The sequence below is a fragment of the Xyrauchen texanus genome, chromosome 32, assembly GCF_025860055.1.
Source record: "Xyrauchen texanus isolate HMW12.3.18 chromosome 32, RBS_HiC_50CHRs, whole genome shotgun sequence".
Lineage (NCBI taxonomy): Eukaryota > Metazoa > Chordata > Actinopteri > Cypriniformes > Catostomidae > Xyrauchen > Xyrauchen texanus.
The window spans coordinates 27,519,564-27,544,513 of NC_068307.1; the positions used below are offsets into that span (position 1 = coordinate 27,519,564).

The 24,950-nt window shown below is 35.9% G+C and overlaps 1 protein-coding gene across 4 annotated transcripts in view; it reads right to left on the reverse strand.

Moving 5' to 3' along the window:
• The window catches only part of LOC127625702 (transcription cofactor vestigial-like protein 4), a 180,905-nt gene extending 169,166 nt beyond the window's left edge, over nt 1-11,739 (reverse strand). For 3 of the 4 annotated variants that reach the window (XM_052101052.1, XM_052101051.1, XM_052101053.1), the window contains exon 1: nt 11,381-11,738. In XM_052101052.1, the coding sequence (XP_051957012.1) occupies nt 11,381-11,462 (82 nt within the window). In that variant the 5' untranslated portion in view covers nt 11,463-11,738. Of the gene's footprint in view, nt 1-11,380 lie in introns of all 4 variants that reach the window. The other variant, XM_052101056.1, reaches the window with a different exon arrangement.
• Between the last annotated feature and the right edge of the window lie 13,211 nt (nt 11,740-24,950).

Genomic DNA, 24,950 nt, shown 5'->3' on the forward strand with positions numbered 1-24,950 from the left:
TTAAATATGCAACTTAGCTGATTAACGAATGCATAAACACGACCAGCTACAATTTAATAGATTGTAACAATTGTGACATTTAAACATGGGGGTAGGACTTGCATGTATTTTTGTCATATTGTTTTAACCGCTTGAGGTTTGCTTTAATGTTAGCGTCCTCTCAACATTGTTGGAAATCATATTGCTGTTCACTACTAATGCAGCATGTAGTCAACAAATGAATTACTTTATAATGAAATGCCAATGTACACTGTAGTGTACTGTATAAATACCTTTTCGTTGTTGACGTTTTAAATTTGCATCTGAAGTGTTCCGGTCCATACAGTGTGTAGTGTCACGTAATGGATCGTTGGGGATCGCATTTGGAAAAACTATCGGTGTGGATTTTTGCCAATAACCGATAGATTCAGAAATCTTTTATCAGTGCAGATTAATCGGCAAAACCGATATATTGGATATATATACAAGCTGAAACTGACATCCCTAGTTTGTACCCTGCTTTTCAGAATAAGCATACAAAAATATTTTAAGAGACATCAAACCCCAGATAAGGAAGAGACAGCTAATGCTGATGTAGGTATCTGGCTACTTTTTCTGGAAAAAAGTAGTCCCATCTGAATGAACATGTAGGTCTCCTCAAACATTTATAGAGGTTCCCCTCCACATAACTTGTGTGCAACAACATGCAGACTCGCACGCAATGACTTGAAGCAGGAAAAGGACGCTCCTTTCAACCCACTTGTTGAATTTCACACTTCGGTGTGTTTTCTGGGACGTTTTAACCATAGTAAAATATCAGAGCAGCCTTGATTAGGAACTGTAGGAGCCATAAAAGATGACTATCTGGGTGAGGAGGGATGCAGCCAATGTTTGATCTCTTGAGAGACGGTCATTACGAGCACAAGTGATCAAAGTCTGCCTCTACTACAAGAGACTTCAAACGTCAAGCCAGAATGAGATTGTGTTACAGATGTGGGCAAACCCCCTTCCTACTATTCCACATTCACACCACATGCAAAGCTTCAGCAAGCAAAAAATAAGACAGCACACCTCTGGCTCAGTGCAAATTATATTTTGGCAGTTGTTGGCAAACATGGAATGAAAAAACAAATAAAAAAATAAATAAAAACAGATACTCTGATTTCTAAAATGCAGAGAAACAGTCAAAGTGAACCTTTGCTTCCAAATAGGGTGAAACGATAAACATTATCGACAACGTCAACAATAAAAAAAAATTAAAAAAATTGCAGACAAAAATGTTCTTTGTTGAATAGACGTTTGATCTCATTTAACGTGACATGAGATCACGTTAAACTCTAATGATGATGCGTGAGAGCAGCACTGCAGTTGGCGCCTGATTGAGGAGAGGAAGAATTACACAGATCACAGTCCAGATGCACTCTAAACTTTCCAAACAGCTTCAGGTGATGTATATCGCGAAGTACAATGGAATTATACAAAAATACCAAACAAGTAAATACAGAAGCACTCTCGTTGTGGAATAAGTAGAGTTGGAGCTCTTTAAAGGAAACACCCCGGTGTTACATCTTAAATGCAGTTTTAATGGCTCAAGACTTACTGAATCAAAATATATGTCACTGTGCATTTCTTATCGTGAAGAAAATTGGCAAAAAGCAGCTTTATTAATAAGAGAAAGTTTGTTTTTTGGGAGTTAATGGTGGATTGAAGTGAACAAAAAGAGGGTAGTCTTCGCCCCATTACACACTGCAACAAAATACGTTTATGATTTGTTTTGGCTTGTTTCCAATAAAAATATCTAAAACTCATTTAAAACAATGTACATTTACTTTAGAAACTATACTAAATAAGAACAAATATTGTTATCGGAGATTGAGAATGTTGAATATAATATTAAAAATGCAAGTATTTTTAAATATCTAAAAAGCCTTAAAAAAAAAAAAAAAAAAAAAAAAGATGCATTCACCTGAGAAGCAGCATAGAAGCAAGATATTTAGAATTGCTTTTAGAGAATATATCTTGAATACAAGTATATTTTGTCTTTACTGCACTCGCAAAAAAATACACGTATATACAAAATACATTTATATTTAAGATACATCCTCTTAAAGTAAGTCTATCTTATATGTTGCTTCTCAAGTAAAATTATTTAGAATTTTAGACCATTTTAAATGGAAAACAAGACAAGCACTTGATAACAATAGTTGTTTTTGCAGTTAATTTTTTTACTGAATTAAACTTCATAAAAAGTATTTTTTCCCTTCAATTCAGTGAATGTCATTTAGAGGTATTTTTAAAAGATGATTTTCTTCTCTAGCAAGCACGTTTACTACAACCTTTTAAGTTGGAGCACAAGCTGTGTAATCGTTTAAGAGCTAATGATTAAGCGTTGCAATAATCGCCGAATAGTCATTCTAATAAACGTTAGATTAATCAGTTATCAAAATAATCGTTAATTGCAACCCTACTTCCAAATGTTTGATCATACTACACATGTTTAAGAACAATAGTCTTCTTTGCTTAATTTCAATCTGAAATATGATCTGACTAGCAGACTAGCAGACATTTATAAAGTGGACATGCACCAAAGCATCCTTCTTTAAATGGAGAGTTACTGAAGGCACAAAGGTGACTGCAAAACAGGTATGGCTTTCATTGCAATCTTTTAGGCAATCTTTTTATTGCCAGCAGCCCTTTTTAGCCTTTGTTCAGCAGGAAAAGAAACAGTCAGCGCTTCACCCAGGCCAACAAGTTCTGCTTCAATTTAGACCCTGCTTGCTAGCACAGAGCCACAACAGAGCACAGCACGCCACCAATTCAATTTGTGAGTTAACCAGAAAAGGACATATTTCTCTTGAACATGTATGATACCAGCAATCAAGTAAAATGCCTTTTTGATAAATGTGAAACAATATAGCAGCTGGGTTTCTATCCACGTATTATGATGCAAATTTTGGGATATCACATAAATGCTGGAAGGATATACCAAGAGGGAAAAAACTTTTTCAAAAAGCACATAAAAACAACAAATGCTTGCTTGAGGTGGATACATTTTAAATATGGTAAGACAACATGCGCATAAACTAGCATGGAAACACATTTAGCCTACCAAATATATACCTAATTCTTAAAGGAATACAAATGTGCATAAAACAAATGCTAATTTGCATAAATGTGCATAAAACGATGCTAATTTTAACAAAACAACTATAGGGAGATATGGATATTTTGGCAATTAAAACAAATGTAAACTCTTCCTCGGCTGACGTTTTGTGCTTGTCACATAATATTTAGGATAGTATCTGAATAGAGACGCAGGGCTCGTTTCTCACCTCACATGGCCTGTTCTCGTTCTTTGTATTTTTTTTGCCATTGACATGCAAGTATCAGCTTTAGAGGTCACATAACGAGGTTGCAGTACAAATATCTGACATACAGAGTTGTAAAATTTCCATCATGGTCTATATTTATACCTCATATTTCCTGATACGTAGTATATTGCGAGTACGAGAGTGTGTACATTTTGAAAGTTCTGCTGCTCTCAGCCTTATCACACAACACATGACACACACACACACACACACACACACACACACACACACACACCTGATCATCTAAATGTAGAACATAGGCTCAATATCAAAAAGTACTCGCAATGGAAAAAAAATTTCCTGAACGGTTAATAAAATTGTTTAATTTTTGAATACAAATGTATTGTTTAATTTCCAAAATGGTCTCATTTGCCATCAATAAATTTTATCAAATAAATATTTGCCATCGTTAGGCCCATATGACAGCTGCACCCACAGAACTTGCACAGAATTCGAACTCCAGCCATTCACAAATGTTTGTTTTATAAATATTCTGGCTGCTCCTACAGATTTCAGATTCTGTTTGGAATCTTTCCATTGACCATACAGCTCTTTATGTCATACTGGACACTGAAAAACCATGAACTGTCAACCACTTATTTCTAAGCAAAGCCAATCTACCTGCTATTAACATGTCAACGAATCTATATTATTTAATTTAAGAACTGTTAAGTGCATTTGGGGAACTTGCTTGTTAACTTCTGTAATTACAACCACTGATAACAAAAGAAAATATCATTAATGTTAACTTTTACAGATTTAAGTTTTACAATTTTTTAACTGCAGGAAGAACAATTAATATAAAGTCTCTCTGTGACCTTTGAAAGGCTGCATTCATTCAATTCCTGACATTTATTTTGCACTTTTTACTATACAACACCAATCTGCATATCCACACGATTACAGAGGCACAAACAGATGCAGAAACGGGCCTATTTAAAGAGATGATGCTATACTCACAGAATCCGTAATAGATTAACCATGTGTTCAGGAAATTCTCTGGCACACATTTAAAACAGCTGAAGAGGTAGACGTGCAACAGCGTGCAAAAATGGCTGTGATTGTGTATTTCCATCCACTGTCACTGGGTCATGTGACCAGCTGCCTATGAGGAGAACATTCCAACAAGTACTGGATCTGCCCAACATCCGCTCTGTGTAGCTATTTTACATTTTCTGAACACAGGCCTGTGGAATCACAAGTCACACCTATCATTCGGTCACACTTTGTTGCTGGAGTTTTTCCTTAGAAAGATGTGAAGAGTTATCTGAAATCAGGCAAGTCATTGGCCAAGAAAGACATCTCACACAATCACTCACATACAAACAAAATCAGAATCAAACAAGGAGTGATGACAAACAACAGGATGTATCCACATTATACTCATGAGGTAAACATTGTTATGTAGCATTCAGAGAAGAACAGATGGACCAACATCACAAGTTACATACAAAAGTCTACAGGTGCTTAATCCAGCATACACGAGTTTCACTAGTGTAACTACTTACATGTTTGCTGTTTTAAAAAGCACTTTAGTGTTTCTAAAAGAAAAAGTAATAGTGATATTAGTGAGTGAAAAAAATTTAAGTGCAAAATGTACGAACCTCCAGTAGCAATGATACCACCAAATATGTTTAGGGTAATCATTTTGAAATCTTAGTAGATCACTTAGTGGAGTCCAAATAATACATATTAAAATGTGTAGACATATTAAGATCTGTAACACTGGTATTCTGCCATACAACAACATGGATAACCTTACAGAACAAACTACAATTAAAATTGTAACATAATTGTAATTTATTTGTCATGATGTTTGTCCAGGATGCATAAAAGCAGTATTTTGCCATATTTGTAACTGCACAGAAGTGACAACAAACCGATTTTTCCCAAAGTCAATGCAAAAGAACTGTTCATATAACACAATGAGTTGAAGAGGGCTGCTTCAAATTTGTTCACTTGACATGTGATGCCGACAACAGGAGGCTGGTATAGCTTGGTGCAGAGCACCCCCGCACATACCATTCAAACTAGATATCAACCAAACTCAAAAAAAAATATTTTTGCTCCTTGTTAAATTTAGTTACTTAAAATTAGTTTATGTTAGACTACTCTGGAATATTTGGTCCAACTTAAATTTCATTGTGTGCAATAAATGCAAATTCGTAAAATGGAAGCGTACTTGATCCATTTGCACTGGGTTAACTTAAATAATTTCCGTTGGCCTTAACCAGATGTACAGTTCAAGTCAAGTTTACATACACCTTAGCCAAATACATTTAAACAAATGTTTTCACAATTCCAGACATTTAATAGTAAAAAAATATTAGGTCAGTTAGGATCACTACTTTATTTTAAGTACCGTAATTTCCGGACTACTGAGCGCACCTGAATATAAGCCGCACCCACTGAATTTAAAAAAACAAATATTATTTTGAACATAAATAAGCCGCACATGTCTATAAGCCGCAGGTGCCTACCGGTACATTGAAACAAATGAACTTTACACAGGCTTTAACGAAACACGGCTTGTAAAAAAAAAAAATAGGCTTTAACGAAACACGGTGTGGCAGCGGGGGCGTGGTCAAGCGCCCGTCCAGGAGAGAAAAGCGGTAAGGGCGCTTACACCTGAGCTAAATTATGTCTAACACCTGTGTCTAATTTCAGTAAGCATGGGGAGAGCGGCATAAAAAGGCAGCAGCCACAGAGCCTCGAGAGAGACACGTCACTCTAGTGTTGGCGCATAGAATTCCTCACGCTGCTGTTTCCAATGTCTTATCATCGATTCATTAAGACCAAGCTCCCGTGCAGCAGCTCTATTTCCTTTTCCAACAGCCAGATCAATCGCCTTCAAATTGAAAGCCGCATCATATGCATTTCTCCGTGTCTTTGCCATGACGAGGGTGACAAAATGACTACCGTAATGATGGGAAGTTTGAGCGCCCTCGATTTAATCTAAACAGTAAACAAAAAAGTTGTTTGACCTTAACCCGTTCGGCAATTTCATTGGTCTAATGAAAGCTTCACGGCGCCAAAAAACTGAGTACGACACAGAATGTTTTTTTTTTTTTTTGAAAGCGGGAAAAATCCATATATTAGCCGCGTCGTTGTTTAAGCCGCGAGGTTCAAAGCGTGGGAAAAAAGTTGCGGCTTATAGTCCGGAAATTACGGTATGTGAAATGCCAGAAAAATAGTAGAGAATTATTTATTTCAGCTTTTATTTCTTTCATCACATTCCCAGTGGGTCAGAAGTTCACATACACTTCGTTACTATTTGGTAGCATTGCCTTTATATTGTTTAACTTGGGTCAAACCTTTTGGGTAGCCTTCCAAAAGCTTCTCACAATAAGTAGGTGGAATTTTGGCCCATTCCTCCCGACAGAACTGGTGTAACGGAGTCAAGTTTGTAGGCCTCCTTGTTCGCACATGCTTTTTCAGTTCTGCCCAGTTTGAGGTCAGGGCTTTGTAATGGCCACTCCAAATACCTTGACTTTGCTGTCCTTAAGCCATTTTGCCACAACTTTGGAGGTATGCTTGGGGTCATTTTCTATTTGGAAGACCCATTTGAAACTGAGCTTTAACTTCCTGGCTGATGTCTTGAGATGTTTCTTCAATATATCCACATAATTTTCCTTCCTCATGATACCATCTATTTTGTGAAGTGCACCAGTCCCTCCTGCAGCAAAGTACCCCCACAACACGATGATGCCACCCCCATGCTTCACGGTTGGGATGAGGTTTTTCGGCTTGCAAGCCTCATCCTTTTTCCCTTTCATTATGAACATAATGATGGTCATTATGGCCAAACAGTTATATTTTTGATTCAACAGACTAGAGGACATTTCTCCATAAAGTAAAGACTTTGTCTCCATGTGCACTTGCAAACTGTAGTCTGGCTTTTCATGGTGATTTTGGAGCAGTGGCTTCTTCCTTGCTGAGCAGCCTTTCAGGTTATGTTGATATATAACTTGTTTTTCTTTGGATATAGATACTTGTCTGTTTCCTCCAGCATCTTCACAAGGTCCTTTGCTGTTGTTCTGGGATTGATTTGCACTTTTCGCACCAAACTATGTTCATCTCTAGGAGACAGAATGAGTCTCCTTTCCTTTCTGAGCAGTATGATGGCTGCGTGGTTCCATGGTGTTTATACCTACGTACTATTGTTTGTACATATGAACGTGGTACCTTCGGGCATTTGGAAATTGCTCCCAAGGATGAACCAGACAAAATCCACAATTTTTTTTCTGTGGTCTTGATGATTCCTTATGATTTTGCCATGATGTCAAGCAAAGAGGCACTGAGTTTGAAGGTACACTTTAAAATACATCTACAGGTAGACCTCCAATTCAGTACACCTCCTATCAGAAGCTAATTGGCTAATTATCTAAAGGCTTGACAAAATTTTCTGGAACATACCAAGCTGCTTAAAGGCACAGGTAAACTTCTGACCCACTGGAATTGTAATCATTTAAAAGTGAATCAATCTTTTTGTAAACAACTGTTGGAAGAATTACTTGTGCCATGCACAAAGTAAATGTCCTAAACGACTTGCCAAAACTATAGTTTGCTAATATGAAGTATGCAGAGTGGTTAAAAATTTTTTTTTAATGACTTCAACCTAAGTGTATGTAAACTTCTGACTTCAACTGTACACGTGATTTCAGGTTCCCAACCTGCAAAAACGGCAAATGAATATCTTAATATTTGCTCTTTATTGCAGTATTTGCAATGGTGGTGTTGTGTTTGATGTCCCTTTGGATTTTGTGTCATGTGAGTGCATTTTTTTCCAAAAATATGATTGAGTGTCACCATTATTGTGTTTTGAATGTTAAAACCTTGCATGCCTTATTGAAAGCTTAATTTAAAACTCATCGGCAAGATGTCAACCTCTATTGTTGAAACTACAAGCTCACAGCTTGTAACACTAACAGCAACAAACGTTTGACAAAATAATCAGTAGTAGTATAAATTAAACTGCTCAATTAAAATTAAACTGCTTCAACATAGATTTATGACTTTGAAAAAAATATATAATAATTATCTAGTAGATGTGACCAAATTAATTTAAGTTCATACAAGACTTGATCAAATTCATTCAAATAAATTATTTAAAATAACAAGTTTTCCTTAATTTGATTGTTAATTGAACGTTTTAATGTTTTGAGTGTAACATGCTTTAAAAATCTATTCCTAAACAATGCTCTGAAGCTAAATAAGCATTTTCTATAAAACATAATATTGTTTTGAATTATGCTCAGCATAAATCAGAAGGAAAAATAATTCACTTTCATATTGAACTTAATGGTTAAAATGTGTTTCAGCCATTTATACTGTGTTATTCCATAAATTAATTTATGAAGTTATCCAACCAATTTTGACCAGTTATACATCCCAAGTGAGAGCTTTGTGGTTAACAGCATGCAGCAAAGGAATCTGCATGATTCATATTTTTATAAGGTTAGCGCATCAAAAAGCAAGTGCAACCAGCTGCGTTACAGGCGCTTGATATGAAAAGCATTAAAAGCATATTTATTAAGGTTCATAATCTTAAAACGTAGCTACTTTTCTAAACTCTATGGGTATTTATAAGATATGGAGGACATTTCAATGATTTTCCATTTAAGTCAAAAACAAATATAAATTGTTGCAACACACAAACACTACAAAGTTTCTCAAACTGCACACTTTAACATTACATGCATTCTTATTTGGACACGTGTACATAGTAGGGTGACCAGACGTCCCCGTTTTCCAGGGACAGTCCCGTTTTTTGATGGTCTGTCCCCAACTGGAGCTGTCCCCATTTTTACTGCGAATTCAAAACACAAGAAAGAAAGCCGCTATTGAAGCCTACCAGCAACAAGGTTTACCATATGCTGTTTATTTCAACCACCAGAGGAGGCTGCTCACTATAGTGGCTTTAAGTAACTCGTCTTCCTTTACTGATTACTTGTTTGTGCCAGTTTTGCCATTAGAAACTGGCCCAGTGAGCAAGCGCATTTGAAAAGAATCATCATCATCATCATCATCGTTATCAGCTTCAAGGTGAGGCACATACTAGTTATTTTATAAAGAAGTTATATGGTTAGGTATCATAGAAAATTAATGCATTTAAAATAAGAATATGACATTAATAACATGGATACATAAATTAAATGTAAAATAAAGTATCTGCAAAGAACATCAATAAATTTAAGTCATCACTTTACAGCACAGATTACATTGCACTTTGCTGGGAAACAAGAGACTGAAAAGATGCATTATAATGCATAAGAGTTTATCAAAATAAAAGGGTATAATTAAGAAAAACAGGTCCATATGATATACCATATGAGATAACTGATAGAAACAGTTAGGTGAAAGAGTGTAATAATCAGGGCTAGAGCACCGATGGTGCGAGGAACATATTGTTCTTCTAGGCATTTATTATTATTATTATTAGGGCCTGAGCACCGATGGTGCGAGGACCCTATTGTTCTTCTAAGCGTTTTTTTTTTCCTTAAACAAATGAATAGCATTTTTGAGGGTCTAAACATACTCGAAAACTCATGAAACTTTGCACAAGCATCAGAGGTGGCAAAAATTTACATGAACTCAACCATTTAGATTTTTCTCTTCAATTTGTGCTCAGTTTTTGCCATTTCCAGGCCTCGTACTTTAACAAACTCCTCCTAGAGATTTCATCATATCTATTTCATATTTGGTTATTCTAATCTAAAGGCCTTGGCAATTCATCATGCTAAATTGCGAAGCTTTAGAGTTTTCACTGCATGACGTGGCTGTGACGGTCTGACAAAGTTTGATGTTTTGCCATGAAACAGGAAGTTGTTATAACTCAAACATAAAATGTCCAATCTGCTCCAAACTTTACATTTTTTATAAGAGTCCCGGCCTTAACACTTATATAAATATTCAGTTATTGTCATAGCGCCACCTACTGGCAACAGGAAATGAAATGTTTTACACTGTGATACACTCTTAACAACATTTATGTGCTAAAACAAATTGAAATGACATTCCCCTGGCACAGCAGCTCCAACGTGCACAAGGGTGCAAGGGCCCGTTCATCGCTGCTTGCAGCTGTAATTATTATTATTATTATACAATATTGAATATCTTTGGCATGACATTTCATGCCCTGATGTAATACATAGTGCAAGTGTTTCATATTATTTCAGTTGTAATATTAAGGGAAATGGTAGTGGAGTGAGATAATTTATTTTCAAATTCCTCTGCCAGTTTGCCAGCAAGCAAGTTAGCAGCCCACCGTCTTACTTTTAGGAAAGTGGCAGGTAAAGGTGAAGGAAAAGAGGAGAAAAGGAATTTTGGAAGACTAATGTAAAGAGTATGACCAAGGGCAGGTGTCCCTGTGTTGTGGAGTCAGCTGCAACCTATTGTTCCTACAGTTCCTATTATTAATCATTTTGTAAGTTTTTTTTTTGTTCACTTTTAAGCCACAATGTCTTCTACTGTATCAGTGAAGAAAATAATTAAGTAATATGTAACAGAAGACAATTAAAAATGATAAACTTTACCTGCGTATCAGAATTTCATTGAGACATTTTCAACAGAGTATGATATACTATATAGTTCATGGCAATACTACATTCACCATGGTCAAAATACATGTCCAAACTGTCCCCCTTTTTTAATTAATAGATCAGTAACATGTGAAATTTCAACGACATATTTACCACAGAACAAGAAATGTCCCCATTTTTCGTTTCAGAAATCTGGTCACATTAGTACAGTCATATTTCGGGATGCAAAAAACACGTTGGCGATTTTTTAGAGAGACTGACAAGTGTAAACATTTTGCTTTTTTTACTGAATTTTCCCAGTGAAATCCATAAGCCACAAAGCGTCGCATGCATGCATACATACATACTAAAAACACAGAGAGAGTGCAATGATCGTGAAAGTGTTGTGAGACCAGATTACCTCACGGACGCCCGTTATTTTCATCGATAAATACTTCACTTTTTCAACCAAAAGAGTGAGAAAATGTTAAATAAAAAGTTATATTTTACCTTCATAGCACATAATGCCAATGTTGTTGTTCATTTTGTCCAAGTACTGGTAGTTCAACAGGTCCATTTTGGTAAAAAGCATTTATGGACTGGACAGAGCAGCTTGTTTTCTTCTCTCGTCCGGAGCGCGTAAAGGATCCGCCTTTTAACTTCACACAGAGCGATAGAAAACTAATTTAACCCAACCAGGTTAAGTACCTAAACGAATAGGAATACTCTAATGCGACTTTAAATAAACTTTAATATGTTTTCGAATATGAAAATATTCAGATTTGAGGACAAAGGGGTTGCGCCAGTTCTCCTCACAGCCCGCTGTAAGTCAACTGCACTCACGCAGCCTAAGATCGGTTAGAATCCAATGCGCGCTACCGCGATCCTCTATGCGCGCCACCGCACTCTGTGCGTGCTCGCCGCCTCATTTTGTCCGTGCTCGCCGCCGCACTTTGTGCATGCTCGCCAATTCCCGCGAGACTTTCACCCTGGAAAAGGTTAAAATAGGCAAAAATAAGCACTAGTATCTACGGAAGCGTATTGCATTCACTTGAGAAAAAAAAAAAGTATCTACTCTGTTTTTCTGAATTAACGACTTAATTATCTCAGAATTACGAGATAATTTTTCATGGAAAAAAAAGTTTTTGCTCTGTTTTTCTGAATTAACGACTTAATTATCTCAGAATTACGAGATAATTTTTCATTAAAAAAAATATTGACAATATAGTTCATCGACAGCCACAGAACTTGCTATTGTAGCTAATTACAGATACAAATTTGATTATTTATATTAAATTATTCTCTTTGTAAAATAAAAACAAATCAATACAATAGCTTATAAAAACATCACCAAAGTGTATTTCAATGCATAGTAAAAACCTTAGACATGTATGAAACACATATAGGCCTAACCCAAAATGGCCAAAGCGGTTAATAAAGAATATGAACATTCGCTAAACTGTGGGAAAACTGATTTAGAAAGCAATATTTGTTTTACTGTGAGCAAAAATATCATGCTGTAAAACTATAATGAAAATAGTATGCTGTAAAATCATTATGAACGAATTCTCCTAAAAGTGGGCTCACTTGAACAAAAAAGGGGGCCCCTTTTAGGAGAATAATTTAATATAAATAATCAAATTTGTATCTGTAATTAGCTACAATAGCAAGTTCTGTGGTTGTCGATGAACTAATACATTTTCACATTCATTAGAATTAAAATTTCGTGTCCTGGTGTTTATTATTAATATAACAGATTCATTTATTCATGGATTTTGATTCCAGTGGCGGCTGCATAGGATTGTTTCCAATTTCCAATAACTCCAGAGCGTTGTAAAGTCCAAAAGTCAACATGTTTTGAAAAAGGATAGATGTAATAATTTCCAAAATTCACAACATGTTTTTATCTAACAAAATATTCTACCTCAATCCATGTTTGTTGGCGTTTAGACTTTCGAAAACATTTTCACTGTGGTGGAAAAAACTTGCTGTACACAAAGCGAGGCACGCACCTTCCGGGGCAGTCTAGCATATAATATATATAGGCCTATGTATTTATATAGTCTAGCACTATTATATATTACAAAAAAGATCAGTATTATGTAGGACTATTCATGCGTTCAGCTTGGCTCCATTTGATCCATATTATTGTATTTTATTCAATACATTTTTAGGGTGATGACGCCATAAAATATGACGACAGACATTAGAAGCTTCATTCTAAAACCTCAATAGAAGTTTCGAATGTAAATATGACATGACATTTGGTACAGTCTAGTATGAACGGTCAGAATGACCACTATGGCCATTCTAGTAGTTCTAGAATTCCGGTAGTTCTCGTGTAATTAGTGTCCTTTGGAAGATCAAAGCGTGTCTCAGCCATGACAGTATTACAAATGTCATAGACAGTAATGTCTTTGTATTGAAGGCCAAGTTTAAAATATATCTCTATAAATTGTCTCAGACCCAAAGTAAAATAAAACCGGATTAAACTTGAAAGGCGGGACATGTTTACTTCCATGCAATCCAGCTAAAATAGAGCTCCTGGCAGGATTTTGAGGGATCTCATTAATTCAGAAAAACAGAACAAAATATTTTTTTCCATGACAAATTATCTCGTAATTCTGAGATAATTAAGTCGTTAATTCAGACAAACAGAGCAAAAACTTTTTTTTCCATGAAAAATTATCTGGTAATTCTGAGATAATTAAGTCGTTAATTCAGAAAAACAGAGCAAAAACTTTTTTTTCCATGACAAATTATCTCGTAATTCTGGGATAATTAAGTCGTTAATTCAGAAAAACAGAGCAAAAACTTTTTTTTCCATGAAAAATTATCTCGTAATTCTGAGATAATTAAGTCGTTAATTCAGAAAAACAGAGCAAAAACTTTTTTCCATGAAAAATTATCTCGTAATTCTGAGATAATTAAGTCGTTAATTCAGAAAAACAGAGTAGATTTTTTTTTTCTCAAGTGAATGCAATACGCTTCCGTACAATACGCTTCCGTAAGTATCTATTCCAATCGTGACTAGTATTTAAAGTGCATTTTTATTGTTAACATATTTGCAATTTAATTCTATGAATTTATGTATATATATTTTTTATTTTATTTATTTTTTTCTGATTAGTGTCTACATGCTAGGCTACTAGTTACATTCTTAAAGGTGCAATATGTAACAACAGACTTCCTATGTTGCCTACTTAAGCCTGTAGACTGATTTTCAAGCAAAGGGAGCAGGTTGCATTTACATCTATCTACTGAATCCCATCTGGCTACGCGGAAACGCACCCCTGGTCGCGAAAACTACAGTGAACATCGGCGTGGCATTTGATTCCTGGAGGGACCTTCATTCGGTTATGGGGATCAAAATCGACCCTGTATTGGCGTTCTTCTTATTGGACAGATAAGCTTATATAACTGCTAATCATGTCAAACATAGAGCCATAACGATTGATCTGTGCAATTTAAGCTAACTTGATCTTGCCTGGTAACGTTGCAAGCTACCTTGCTTTGTAACTTTCAAATAATTTCAACAACCTTCTCTTTATTCTAAAAGTCAGATTAATGTCAATGATAAGCTGTAAATATTCAGCAAGTTAAACTACATTAATACATGAAATGAATGCTAGACAATGTTCAAGATAATGCAAAAATATATCATATTTATGTCAACATATTTATAATGCACTGTCTATTTTATAAAAAGCTACTGTCATCATCCACCAAATTTAGCCAACAGTTATCGATAAAGCTGGCTAGCTAGCTAACGCCGACATAGGCTATCGTGTAAATGCAGTCAATGTATCATGCAAAGAAAAGTGATTACTACAAACTACATTCTCACATAGTCAGACCTATATCCACACTTTTAGCCCTATTCCAGCACTGGAGTAAAATATAATATGCAGTCTCAAAGTTTGTAGTAAACAATCATAACTGTATAATTTAAATTATGCTACCTCATCTGTTAGCATGATGCTGGTGAATCATGTTCAGCCTCTTTTTTTAGGGTTTCTGAATCTTACATACTGCACCTTTAATTTTACAATTAAGACTTTTATTGAACTATCAAATAGGCAATTTCATATGAATAAGTGAAAAGTAAAAACATTATAATAATGTTATAATAAAATAATAAATGAAAGACTCAAACAAAATAAAATAAAATAAAACATTTTAAGTCAACTTTTAATAGTAACTCTGATAGATTTATTCCAACCTGTCCTAAAACAGGGATGAAAAAACACTAAAACTTGTATCTTTGTCTATCACTTCAGTATTCAGTCAATATAATACAGGCCTAAGCACTCTCATTGGTAAACCAGAATATAAAAATACATAGGAAAACTAGATCTTCATCTAGGTAAAAAAAAAATTGATAATCCTTAAACTTTTACACAAGTTCACATGGACTATATGAATCTAAAAAAGAGGCATGTTAGATTAACAATATAAAGCATAATTCAGGTCAAATTAAAAGCCAAAAAGAGAGGTGACATATTAACAATATCATCATTTAAATATTTGGACACCTAAGTATATATTGAACTGTATACATAACTCTAAACAAATACCACATTTAACACAGGCACTAACCCTAATGATTTCTAGTAACACTCTACAGCCCTCTAGTGGTGTTGTCCTCTGATATCCACCTCACTCAACATAATCTGTGCCCTTCATGTGAAAACTAGGCAGAGCAGAATTGTTTGAGGCCTTTATAAATGCAGATTTCTTGTGAAACTGATTCACAATCTATAAATGAAGAATAAACATAATGGACAGCTAAGTTCACAGTTAAATTACCTGGTGATAAATAAGTTGAAAACCATAATTTTGTCATTCCCATGCATTATTAGAACAACTGTGATATTCATCAAATTTATGACAATCACAAGCTAATACACTAATATGGGAATCTGAAAAGCATATCCACATAGAGCTAGATCATATATCATAGTAGGGCTGCACTTAACGATAATTCTTTTATCCATTAATCTAACGATTATTTTTCTGATTAGTCGATTAATCTAACGACTAATTTGCAGATTTTTCTAAAGATTTTGTATTATTATTTCTTGATTAATATAACAATTATATAATTGTTTATTATTTTATATAAAAATATAAAAAAAACTCGTCTCATTAATATTTCAATATTTTTATAAATTATCTTCTTTTAAAAACAAACAAATGTACAAGAAACAAAGTGTGAACTGTAGGGTATTATTCGGCAACAAAAATATTCCTGTTTTAACTGGTAATCTCCATTTTACAGTCCAACATTAAATTTATTTGGAGAAATTTTATGTTGGACTGCTAAACTCGAGGTTGCACAATGTTTTGATATTCCTCCTGAAAATGACTTGAATTTTACATTTGTTTAATTTAATTTGTTGTTGGATTGCTAAATGTAGATTACTTTAATTTTATTTTGGAGAGATTTTAAGAAAGAACATGTTCAATTTGAGTAAAAGGAATGTGCAATCCAACAACAAAATAAAATATAGCTGCGAGCAGCGATGGCGGGCCCAAGCCGGTGGCACCGCCACCCCCGTGCCTTTAGGGTTGCTGTGCACGATGGGCAATAACGTAACCTCGCTTTGACTGTCGAGAAGATGTGTGCTGTAGAGCTTGCATCAGTGTGGGCTCTGCAAAAGTGCGCATCGAGGGCACATATCGACCACAAAGTATGCGTGAGCACCCTTCTGATACCTAAAATGAAAAATGAGACACCCTACGGTCTCATGGAGTTAATGGACACATGAAATAAGTACACAAGACTGAAAATTCATATGAAGTGTGCCATTTGGGACAGGGCCTATGACCGTGAACCACAATAGTCACATTTATGAGGTAATTCAAATGTAGAATAATTTTTAATGTCATAGGATGTCATAGGTCAATATCTTTTGCAGCACTTAAATGTGTTAATCCAGAAGGCCAGTATTTATCTGGAGGTCTTTGTACAGGTTTATTAATGTAATTATAATTTACGCACTGCTGAAGTTTCATCGAGATCAGTTAATGTATGCAGAAGTTATAACACACTTCCTTGCTTTTATGTTCCCTTTATGTGCTTTTTGGAGCTTCAAAGTTCATTTGCAATGTGTTCCACATTCAAACCAAAATATCTGTCTTTTTGTTGGTCTGAGCTAATGACTGTAAATTAGAAAATTGTCCGGCTCGATGAGAACAATATAATTACTAAGTTTTGTGACTGTAGGTCAGAGTATTATACCAATGGAGTCGTATGGATTGCTTTTATGCTCCCTTTATGTGCTTTTTGGAGCTTCAAAGTTCCAACAGAGAAATTCCCTCCCCCTCCCCTCCCCACACACACACACACACACACACAGAATGGCACACAGAATGGCAGGGGGCACAGACACAGAGAGAAAAATTCCAAGAAATCCACATTCAAACCACAATATCTAACTTTCTGTTGGTCGGACCTAATGACTGTAAATTAGAAAGTTGTTCGGCTTGACAAGAACAATATACACGCCGAGTTTTGTAACTGTAGATAGAACTAACTAAGTTATAACACACTTTATGTGTCCTTTTTTAGTCATAAAATAATTTCCTCGCCATGGCCAAAACATTCGAGATATCAAAAATCCGTCCGCAATGTAGCATCCTCAATGTCTTTACTTCATGCTTACCGAGTTTGGTGGCGATTGGATTAATTCTCTAGGAGGAATATATATAATTCCAGAGTATGTGTTTCCAAACAACCCATAATAGCTGACTTCCTGTTGGGCTGGCGTAAAACTTAGAGCATGAAAGTTGTTCGGCCCGATGAGATCTATAAGTGTACCGAGTTTCATATTATTATTACATGCAAGCATGTTTGATATATGGACAAGTGTTCGAATCCCATTCCAGGGGGCGCTGTCGAGTCCACCCTGCCACGCCCGGGTACCATCTTCCATCTGTGTGCAAAGTTTCAAGAGTTTGAGCACGTTAAGGGCCCCAAAACCTTGAAAAACAAAAATAAAAGCATTCTCTCTCAACAGCCAAATCATCCCCCTCCCCACAGACACAGAGAGACGTAGGGTCAGTGAGAGAGGGAGAGAAAATTCTCCAAAACATCCACATTCAAACCAAAATATCTGACTTTCTGTTGGTCTGAGCTAATGACTGTAAATTAGAAAGTTGTCCGGCTCGATGAGAACAATATAATTACTGAGTTTTGTGACTGTGGGTCAAAGTATAAAACCAACCCCCCCACTTTTGTCAAAAGGTGGCCCGTTTCTGAAACTTTGCACATGTCTACTGGCTAATAAATGTGATGTGTCTGTCGAGTTTCATGCAATTTCAAGTATGCTAAGAGTCTCAAAAGCATCAAAAAAGAATATTCAAGTTTGAAGTGTTGCTGACCGAGTTTCGTGGCGATTGGTGGAATTCGCTAGGAGTAGTATTTCAAATTCCATTGCATGCGTTTTCCAAACAACCCTAAATAGACGATTTCCTGTTGGGCTGTGGTAAAAAGTAAAAGTATGAAGGCTATATGAAACGATGAGATCTATATGTGTACCAATTTTCATATTATTACATGCAAGCGTGTTTGATTTATGGACCAAGTTCTCGGACCCTGTTCCAGGGGGCGCTGTCGAGCCCCCCTGCCACGCCCGGGTACCAGCTTCAGCCCGGCCCTAATGGCCGCGGGTTCTGACCCATGTGCAAAGTTTCAAGAGTTTTAGAGCACGTTAAGAGCCCCAAAATTGCCCGAATAGTCGTAAGAATAAGAATAATATTAATCCTAACAAAATCAATAGGGCCTTCGCCTTTTCAAGGCTTGGGCCCTAATAAAAAAAAATGTAAAATTCAAGTCACTTTCAGGAGGAATATCAAAACATTGTGCAACCTCTAGTTTAGCAGTCCAACATAAAATTTACAGTAAAATTAGTGCAATTTGAGTAACACTTAAATGTTTTTCTAACAGGAATAACTAAAACTTGTGCATTCTTAATCAACTCAGTAAAATAAACTTTTGTAACAAAACAATTCACAAGGTAGGAACCTAATAATGAATATTACAGTTCACGATTGTGAAATTTGGCTGACTATTAATTGTCAAACAAATAATTGTGATTATGACTATGATTACTGTTTTAGGACTATGATGATTAATTGTCTGTTTAAGGTGTTTCACGAGCATGAAGCACACAAAGTCATTTATACAAATTTAGCTTGGGTCATATTATATAATAAAATAAGGGTATATGATTTCCTTTTCAGGCTTCAAAAACGTATGAATGACAGTCAAATAAAATTATAAAATAATTTAAAGAATATTTTAATTATCAAAATATGTCTAAATAACAAATAACTTATTTGTCAGATTTACTTTTGATCCATAGACTTGTTTGATCCATGTTTTGTTTTCTTTTGATTCTTTTGTAACCTAGCTAACCTGTATAGCTATTATAGTATATTATATTATGCAATAGTAAAATATATCTGGCTTAAATTCTTCACTTTCACACATTATTTTAAGGCTCTCTGATTACTCACAAGCCCTTATTTCGCATGAGGGTAGACTTTGAGATTCTGTTTCTAGCATTAAGATCAACTCCACAGAAATAGAGCAGGGCATCTCCTCTCTCTCACTGCCTATTATTAAACTGCGTGAATAAACCCACAATGGCCGTAAAGTGAAATTGGAGCACTTTGCGTTCACAAAACAAATCCGTTTATACCATGTTTATATTTTCGAGGGAGTTTTGCGCACGCCTCAGTAGACAGCGTGCATATCAGTGCGCATCTTTACACGCTCTCAAGAGAGCTGCTGTTGTGACGTCCCAGATGAGGAAACATTTAGAAAACATTTTAAGTGACTACTACTACTAACAGAAACATGTGTTGTAATACTATATCATATTTGGGTGTGTGGGGACAAAAAGTAAACAGGACTTACTGTGCTGCCGTGTTGACAAGCGATTCGGGATGCTTTCGCTTCAAGTGTTCTTTCCTGGCAGTTGTACGGCTGTGATAAGCCATTTCAATTTGCATATCTTACACCAATTCTTTGGGTCACTGGCTAAAATACTCCCACGCTTTAGATCACCATGGGCAAGTTTTTTTTAGCCGCAGTTTGTTCTTCTAGGAATCCATGCTTAAACCAGGTGATGCCATTTTAATTATTCCATTGCGAGGCGCGGACGCATGTTATGCAAATCGACGTATTTTTGTAATTGATTACGTCGATTAATCGTCCCAGCCCTATATCGTAGATTATATCATATCAGCTGTCAACATATCATTCAACATGCAAATGTTATTATCTATTAATTTAAAAAAGGGGCGAATTCATTTGTGTGTATTTTGTGTAGTACTGTGATGAACTATGGTTTATTAGACTCTCTCATACTATTTTAAATTACCCTTAGACATCAATGCACACAGTAAAGTGTACCTGACACCCTCTCTCCCCTCAAACAATAATATTGCGTCACACAATTCCATTTAAAATTCTTATAGATCATTACAATATACAGATAAAGGAATCATACATATTTGAGCAATATCACATGACCAAGAATGATGTTGTTCTGATTATTTGCCACAAGGCTGTAGGCCAATTGTTGTAGGTAATCATCACAACCATGCTGACACTCAGACCAACAGCATGATTGTGAGTATGATATTGCTTTTATACAATAGTTCAAAAAACTGTAAATAATATTGAGAAGTAAAACAAAATATGTCAGACTAAAATTGTCCAGTTAGTGCATTTCTTCTCCACCAGCAAAAATAGCTCCAAAATATGTCAAAGCAAAATGTTCCAAGTGTTACTGGCAAACTTGGACACATTTATTGTCAAAGTTAGACAGTTAATTCTTTTAAATACAAAAACATCAATGTAATTTATGAAATTAAAATACAACAACATCAATGTAATGTATAAAATGAATTACTGCAATTAAACTAAAATTAGATTTAACTTTTTAGATTCCACAGATTTATTCTCTTCCCTGGCTACTGACTTGGCCCACTCTTCCTTTTCCTTTATTGTCTTTCTTTCCCACCACAGAGTTCAGATATGGAGTGTTATTATTATCATGAATTATTTTTATTTATTTGTATTATTATTATTATTATTAGCTATATCATTAAATGAAACTAACAAGCTATTTTAAAAGCAAAATTATATAACTCTTGATCTTGACCAACAGTATATTGCAAACTGGGACAGTGTATTATTGGTAAACTGGGAGAGCCATTTAAAGGGATAGTTCACCCAAAAATGTAAATTCTCTCATTATACACACACCCTCATGCCATTGCAGATATGTATACGTTCTTTCTTCGGCTGAACACAAATGAAGATTTTTAGAAGAATTTCTCAGCTCTGTAGGTCCTCACAATGCTAGTGAACTTTGAAGGTTCAAAAAGCACATAAAGGCAGCATAAATGTGATCCATACGACTCCAGTGGTTAACCTTTTCATGTGAGTTTCTCCTGTACTGATGGCCCCCACAGCATAATTTATTTATGTGCACTATAATTTATAGTTAAACATCTTACCTTACACTTCACAGCAGATACACTGAAGGACAGATTATATAGTATCACAGCAAGTGCACTGAAGGACAGATTATATATTATCAAACATAATGTGGTTTATACATGTTTATAACATTATGATAGATAAGATGCGATCGTGTATGTGATTGCCGGCTATATGCACCGCCATATTGTTTGCATGCAATGGAACATGTGATTCTGAGTTTGTGATAGAAACATAGAAGGTTCTAAAAGCCTAGCCCTTCCACTTTCCCAGCACCGGAAGAGGTTAGAATGAGTGATGGAGGGAATGGGAGAAGGCTTGAGTGGATTGACTAGTTGTATATTCTTTGTTTGATGTCAGAAAACATGGCCGCATCGCAAAACAGTCAGCTCCCACTGTTTTAAACTTATATTTAGGGATTTTTTTGAATGTTTGTAACATAAAAAATAAAAATATTGTGATGCTGAAGACTATTTGAACAGCTTGTTCATAATGACAATTGATTCAGTCCCTCTTTTGCTGGTAAACAGCAGTATGAATGCAGATTGCACTGGATTGATCGTACACATTTGAGCCCAGCCTAGTGTAATCTCACACTGGTTTGATCGTATGTGTGAAAGATTTAAATCCATATCTTCAGAAGTGATATGATAGGTGTGGGTGAGACACAGATCAATATTTAATCACATTTATAGATATGGATTTAACCATATGGAGTTGTATGGATTACGTTTCTGCTGCCTTTATATGTTTTTTGGACCTGCAAGGTTTTGGCCACCATTCACTTCCATTATAAAGACCATCAGAGCAGATATATTGTTCTAAAAATCTTAATTTGTATTCAGCAGAAGAAAGTCATACACATCTGGGATGGCATGGAGGTGAGTCTTATGAAGGATTTTTTACGTCATTAGTCCATAGATTAGTAATAAGGCATTCATGTATAAATCAAAGATTAATCTTAAACTAGTAATGATTTTTGTGTGACACATTTTATGACATTGGCATACTCATGAAACAGGAAGTTATAACAATTACTGGATCAGTTGCCCGGTCTCAAACTTTGTAACTTTACAGCCAGTTAACCTTAAACAGACTGCTGTATTCCCAACCGAATGCAGACCAAAGAACAGAAGAGAGCACTGACAGGTTAATTCAAAGTCATGCCATTCATTTCCATTGACCTCTGCCATCACTACGATCAGAGTGCACTAGCCGCCTCTCAATGGCTGTGGAAAAAAAAATAAAACTTTTCACTTATTCTCCAACATGGGTGGTGCTAGAGGTAGGCTACATGGCTTAAGCCCCGAATGTTTTCAGTAAAGCCCAGAAAGTTTTTAGCATTTTGTAGTGATGTCAAAAGTATTAATTCAGTACACCAGTCAGTACCAATGCACTATCATGTTGAGCGACTGCTTTCCAGCACTCATGTGAATGTACAAACATAGAAGAGCACTCTGATCTGAACTGACAAAAGGTCTATTGTAGCACAAGTCTCAGAAAATGTTAATGATGGTTATGGGAGGAATACATCACAACACACAGTGCATCGCACCCTGCTGCTTATGGTGCTGCGTAGCCGCAGGCTGGTCAGAGTGCTCATGATAACCCATCCATGGCCAAAAGCGCCTACAATGCGCATGCAAGTGTCGGAACTGGACCTTGAAGCAGTGGAAGAAGTTTGTCTGGTCCGATGAGTCCCATTTTCTTTAAGTGGTCGGCCATGTACGTGTGCGCCATTTATCTGGGGAAGTGATGGCACCATAGTGCACTGTGGGAAGACAAGCTGGTGGAGGGAGTGTGATGATTTGGGCAATGTTCTGCTAGGAATCCCTGGGTCCAGCCATTATGTGGACATCAATTTGACATGTGCCACCTACCTAAACATCTTTGCAGACCAGGTACACCCCTTCATGGCAATGGTATTCCCTGATGGCAGTGGCCTTTTATAGCAGGATTATGCGCCCTGACACACTGCACACATTGTTCAGGAATGGTTTGAGGAACATGATGAATAGTTCAAGGTGTTGCCCTGGATCTCAATCTGATTGAGCATCTGTAGGATGTGCCGGACCATCAATTCCGATCCACAGCAGCTCCACCTCGCAATTTACAGAACTTGAAGGATCTGCTCCTAATGCCTTAGTGCCACAGGACACCTTCAGGGGTCCTGAAGAGTCCATGCCTTGGCGGGTCGGTGATGTTTTGTCAGCAAAGCAACAGACATGGACATGGTATAACTTTAACAGGGAAATTCAGTTAACAGTGACAGTGCAGAAACTTACATATAACCAGTTATCACAGAGCTCCTAATAAAAGGATAACAGGTTAAATGATCTGGATCAGTATCGGTTGATCAGATAACAAGAAAATTGGTATTGTGTTGGCTTTAAAAATCCAGATCACAGAATCCCCTCCGTTCACTACAATAAAAGTGTTTAAATGTCATAGCATTTTGTGAGGAGCATGCCAAATAGTAAGTGTTTATGAACATATAATCTGTCGTTGTACTCTTGATTTGTATTAAAGGGAATAAAAGACATGCTTGTTTCACCAGGAAACTGCCACAAATCACACAACAAGCCACGTAAAAAATCTTTTTGCATAACTGTAGGTATAAAAACTTGATTCTATGAGACCTGGTTGGATAAACCAGCTAAATGAGTAACATTTTCTGGCAAGCTTGACTGCTATTCTTCATCAACAGTAGCCTACATAAAAAGCATTCAAACTACAGTACTGACATTTTATGTATTTTGGGGTAAAGCTTTTAAACAGTGAAAAAAAAAAAAATACTTGGTGCACCCTTAACATAAGATCTATTATGTCATGGGCCTCCTGTCAAAGGGATAGCATATCATTTTAAGGCAGGAGCTATACACTAAGTGCAAATAATGACAGATGCTATTTACACAAAGCAAAAATAGCTACAAAAAACTGTTTGTTTCATGAATCATGAAACTATTTGATTACTATAAAACAAAAATGTAGAATATTTTTAGAAACTAAGACATATTCTCTGTGTAAACAATTGATGTAGAACATTGCTCGGACACACAGATCCAGAGTCAGCTTTTCTCATCCCATTCTCAAACGGTTCTAGCACATTATCTAGGTCTGTTAGATAGATTGTACTTTAAAAAACTGACTGTTTTCTGTTGGACCAAAGTGTTTACATGACATTTTAAAAAGAGTAATTATTGCTTTAGTCAAACTGAAATCGAACTTTTAAAGTGCATGTAAATGCACTCACCATTTGTACTATAGTACAAAGAAGTTGTTTTATGACATTTTATGTAGCTTTAATAACGATTCCATTCAAGCTGTATCAAAATGCACCTTTGAAGTTGTGGCGTCTGTATGCACAGTGGATCAACTCAAAACAAGCATGCACTGAGATTACTTTATTTATTATATTTATTTAAATATTTATTTTGTTCATCGACTTATTCCTTGAGCAAGTTAGACTGGCATTCCCCACTGAATTTTATCCTGACTTCTGAAGAGCATCTCAAGTTGACTCTGACATTGTCGATGGGCACTGCATATGATGACATATAT